The 5,026-nt window shown below is 28.2% G+C and overlaps 1 protein-coding gene across 1 annotated transcript in view; it reads left to right on the plus strand.

Annotated features, from left to right (window-relative positions):
• LOC108573600 (probable glutamate--tRNA ligase, mitochondrial) overlaps positions 1-4,974 on the plus strand; it is a 13,208-nt gene extending 8,234 nt beyond the window's left edge. The window contains exon 9 of the mRNA XM_017936063.1: positions 4,847-4,974. Within this exon, the coding sequence (XP_017791552.1) occupies positions 4,847-4,974 (128 nt within the window). The remainder of the gene's footprint in view (positions 1-4,846) is intronic.
• Positions 4,975-5,026: the final 52 nt, after the last annotated feature.

Raw genomic sequence — 5,026 nt, forward strand, 5'->3', positions numbered from 1 at the left:
TACTAAAATTTGTATTTTATATAAAAGCAAATAGAAATAAAATAAACACAAAATGTAAGAGACAATTTGCTATAAATGCTTAAATTGAGAAATAACTAAATGTAAATAATATAGAATTAAATTGAACAGCAATTTATTAAATTTAAGATAATACTTTTCAGCATAATTTATACATTTTAAATACATTATACATTTAACACGCTGACTGCCATGGGGGTCACCGGTGACCCCCACGGCGCTGCAGCCAAGTCGAGTGCCGGTCACCGGTGACCGGCGACGCATAATAAAAAATTCATGTTGGCGCCATGGGCAAACCACGTAAAATGCGCGCGGCAATCAACGTGTTAACAATGGAATATGGATATATAAGTATATAAGTACATAGAGTATGTTCCTTTTCATTTATACATAAATATTTGTGTTAATAAATAAATGTATAATTAGTAATAAATAAATATTCCAGTTTAAAAAAATATCACAATAAATGTAAAAATATATTAAAAGTTACAGAAATTAATTAAAATATTTATAGATCAATGTGAGTGAACACATTTTTTTTCATAAGTAGATATATTAATTTTCAAGAAAGCTAACTTTATAATCTCCTTTAAAATAGAAAAGTAACATACTTTAATTTTTTGTGTAATCGTTAAATCTTCTTTTATGACATTTTTCCTGAAATACTTATATATGTATATATATATAATTATATGATATATGTAAGTATATACATATACAAATCGCCAAAACAAAGATGAGGCTTCTGACGTCATCGCTTGATCAAATGAGCGGAAAATAAGCGGACACGCTATTCCCGCTATTTTTCGGTCCTACAGTACCACCACTTGAGGGGAAATTACCGTATAGGTAAATAGTTGGATAAATAGTTTCCAGTCAACTATCGATAATATAAGAAGAGGAAACTTTAAAGGTTACATTGATTATTGTTTAAAAAATGTTGTGCGGCAATCACAGAACGTGAAGAAGACTCAGCAGTTGAAAAGAATTAAAGACTATGACCGCCATCGACAAGGAACGATAATAGACAAAACGAGAGTAAACAAGATTGATGTATTGTGTTAAGCAGCGACGGTTAAGACGCAGCAGTTGACTGCGATATCATCTCGAATCATCACGAATCATCCAATATAAAAAATTTCAATTTTTCTAATTTTCATCCTATATTCATGAAAATAATACCAATTCATTAGTAAGATTCTGTCAATAAAAAAGAGTCCAAATACGATATAAATCAGAGTAGTTTTACCAGTCATCAATTTAAATATCCCAGATTTTTAAAGATGCTTTTAAAAGTGATTACTCCTGAGACTGTGGTCCAATTTATGTTGTGTTTGAACTTATTTTTATTAGGAGACCTTCACCAATCCACTGGTACTATTTTCATAAAAATAGGATGAAAATGATAGAAATGGCTACTAGTGGATTGAACATCCAGCGCCCGAAATCATCCCCTTTGATCTACATATTATCAACTGCTCATTTGTTACCATCTGCTTACGCGAGGCTCGATCGTCGCCTATCGTTGTACATTGAAGAGTAAGTGCAATAGTCTGTTTTACTCTATCGCTGTTGGTTAATTAGCAGCGAAGACAATTTCTCCTGCATCTCCCATTTCTAAACCCTAAGTCCCGTCTGCAACCTCATCTTTGCTTAACTGATCTATATATATGAAAATAAAAATATCTTGGATGTAAACAATATCTATTTTGTATAACAAGAATATAATTCAAAATATTTGAATTTTCATACATTAGAGAGGATCTTTATATATAAAGTACTTATACAGTAATATCTCTCGTAACGCAACTCGAAGCGCTCCACATAATATAACTTTGCTATCTCCATCATTTCGTGGAATCTGTTCGGGCGAGCGAGCTGTAAAAACTACCAACATCCGACATTCAATTTAATAAATGATGAGTCATAATCACTCTGATCTATGAATAATTAAATTTTTATAATTTTTGTTTTATCGCAATGTAGATATTGTTAATGAATTTACAAAATCGCCGCTTAAAATGAGTCTAAACACGATGTAAATCAGACTATTTTTAGGATTTTTTATTTTTGGGATTATTTATAGTTAAATAGAAATGTACTCTTATCGTGACTCAAAGTTATGATACAGTTTCGCAAAGTGCAACGCTTCGATCTTCAGCCAGTTGCATTTCGAAAGACATTATTATATTAGATCAATCTTGAAGGTTCCCGCAGCAGTTTTAAACTGTTCATATTGAAAAAACATAACTCCACTCGAGTTAAACATTTTTATTTAAAATAATTTACGTAATTTTCGATACACTTTTGCTAACGTATTATAAGAACATTAATTCTGCGTACATAAAAATCTAAATCTCTAAGAGAAAGAAAGACGCAAATGAATCTCCCTTATCCAAACCTAGTTTATACCCAACAAAAAAAAACATTCTCACAGCTTGATGGTCTACTTCGGAATTCACTGCAGTTTCCTAAGACCGGGTACCACTATTACTGGAATTGGAAGTCATTTAACAAAAACTGAAGGTACAGTAACCAGCACCTAGTCAACAAAAAGAACTCTATCCTTTTGCATGACAACGTCAGACCGCACGTAGCAAGCACAACTGTAGAAAAATTTCATCAACTACTAGGTATTGAAGTCCTACTTCATACCCCATATTCTCCTGATTTATCTTCAACCGATTTTCACTTTTTCGGCTCACTTGACAATTTCTTTACGCAAAAACGATTTAGGAAACATGAGGTTATTGAAAATGTCCTCCAACAAGTTGTTGTTTTCTTTTAGAGATTCAGATTTGTATATAAGCGAAATTAATACTTTTGTAATACATTGGTAAAAGTGTATCAAACAGTATGGAAATTATTATAAATAAAAATGTTTAGTTTCAATGGTTTTCTTTTTTTTTTTTTTTCTTCAAATGGAACGTCTTAAAACTAATGGAATTAACACTTCCAAACCTGCAAGTAAAATATTCCCTGTAAGAGTGATAACACTATCCATTTCCTACATAAATCCATTATTTCTTTTACGAACTGAACAACATTTTCAAATTCGATGTGAAATATTATAATGGTAGAGTACATTTCTATTTAACTATTAATAGTCTGATTTATACAGTCTTTGGACTCATTTTAGTCAGAAAGGTATCACAAATGCATTAGCAATCCTTATATGGAATTACACACAGAAATTACACTAATTTCATTTTTTATAGGTCAGAGTAATCAGTCATCAGGTTCAATGGTGAACAGCTAGGTAGCTAACAATAAGTTATGCTCTATTTTTCTTGAGCGGTCGCAAATAAGAAAATGCACCAATGTTTCACAAAATGCAACGCTTCACCCCCGAAAGAGTTACGTTTTCTGAGACATTACTGTAGTTATTTTTATAACAATTTTAATATCTTATTTTAAGATTTAATGACAAGATGTGCATTACATTAATACTATCTTAAAGACAATTGTCAAATTTTCTGAATACATTAAAAGTTTGAGCTTGTATTTAGTATTATTTGTGAAATATTATATTTGAAATGTTTTATTATTACATCAGTAAATATTTTTAGATTAAATTTATCATTAAAAACATTTTATTTATTTTATTTTAAGAAATGTTAATAAAATCCAGTTACTGTAAACAGATTTCTACTTGAATTAATACCTATATATGGCTTTTGTAGTATATTGTACTAATAAGAAGTATAAATAGTATAGGAAGGTAGAGTAATACTGGAATGTAATAACTTAAATAAAAATTAACAATTAATCCTTTACACTATAATTGTTTTCATAAGTTATTCCCAGTTAACTGTGATTTTATTCTTTCTCATTTTAGGTATGAAAGAATAGCTTCCAGTAGTTTTGCAGTAATTTATGTATAAAATATAAAGGAATGCACTAAGTTCAGTGAATGTATAAACCATTGAGAAGATTAGAGATCTACCAGGGAAAATTAATGTTATTATGTCAGTGATGACTTCATAGTGCAAAGAATTAAAGGTATGTATTTTTTTTTGAATAGCAAATTAAAGATCTCAAAAATAAAGAAATCTTTTTAAAATTAAAATCTCTTATTCTTTGACATTAGTAGACATATGTTTGAACTACATTGTGTCAATATTTTTTTAATTAAATAAAATTGAAAAAATGAAATTCATCAAACTGCTTTTCTTTAAATATTTTTTAAATACTTTTTATGGCACAATATGTGTGCTATAATTATCATGTCATTCATTCACATTAAAGATTTTAAAAGATATAAAATATACAAATATGAAATTGCAAGTGAATGTTTAACTTTATATAACACTATTTAATGTTATTACCTGAATGCAATTTATAATTTTTGTTGTAGTCTTAAATAAATATCACATGCAAATTATTTTTACATTGCACAGTGTTGTCTACAATATTCAATGTAAAATTTGGAATGCATAATGTAATTTTGAAGTTAATATTGTGATATATCAGTTAAGTAAATACTGTTCATATTTTCAAGTTTAGAAAATCTATGGCAGGCACTTTTGTTTTTGCAAGTTTACATCCAAATGTAAATTTATATACATGAAAAAATTAATTTATTCTCTTAGTACAAATTGAATATTTAATAATATCTGAGAAGTCAAAGTGTAACAAACAAAATGGAACATTAAATTATAAACTGAAAAAACTTCATGACTATAATATCAATTATTTTTAATTTTGTATTGTAAAATGCATGATTATAATACTAAGAAACAGTTTAACTTTTCTTTTCTTATCTGTTTTATCATTATATAGAAACATGTAATATTTTTCTTTTTTTATTTCTTTTTTTTTTTATTAGGAAAAGCACTAGAATCATCTAACTTGTATTGTGTATCATTAGTGAACAGATCACAATTTATGAAAACAAATTTAAAAAGTGAAATTATAATTTGTATCTTACTGCCTTATAGTTTGAAGGTAGCTTAAAATTGCATAATAGTGCAAAATTGAAAAAAAGTATAATTTACTAAATAATATC

This window comes from Habropoda laboriosa, unplaced genomic scaffold (assembly GCF_001263275.1).
Source record: "Habropoda laboriosa isolate 0110345459 unplaced genomic scaffold, ASM126327v1 scaffold128, whole genome shotgun sequence".
Taxonomy (NCBI): domain Eukaryota; kingdom Metazoa; phylum Arthropoda; class Insecta; order Hymenoptera; family Apidae; genus Habropoda; species Habropoda laboriosa.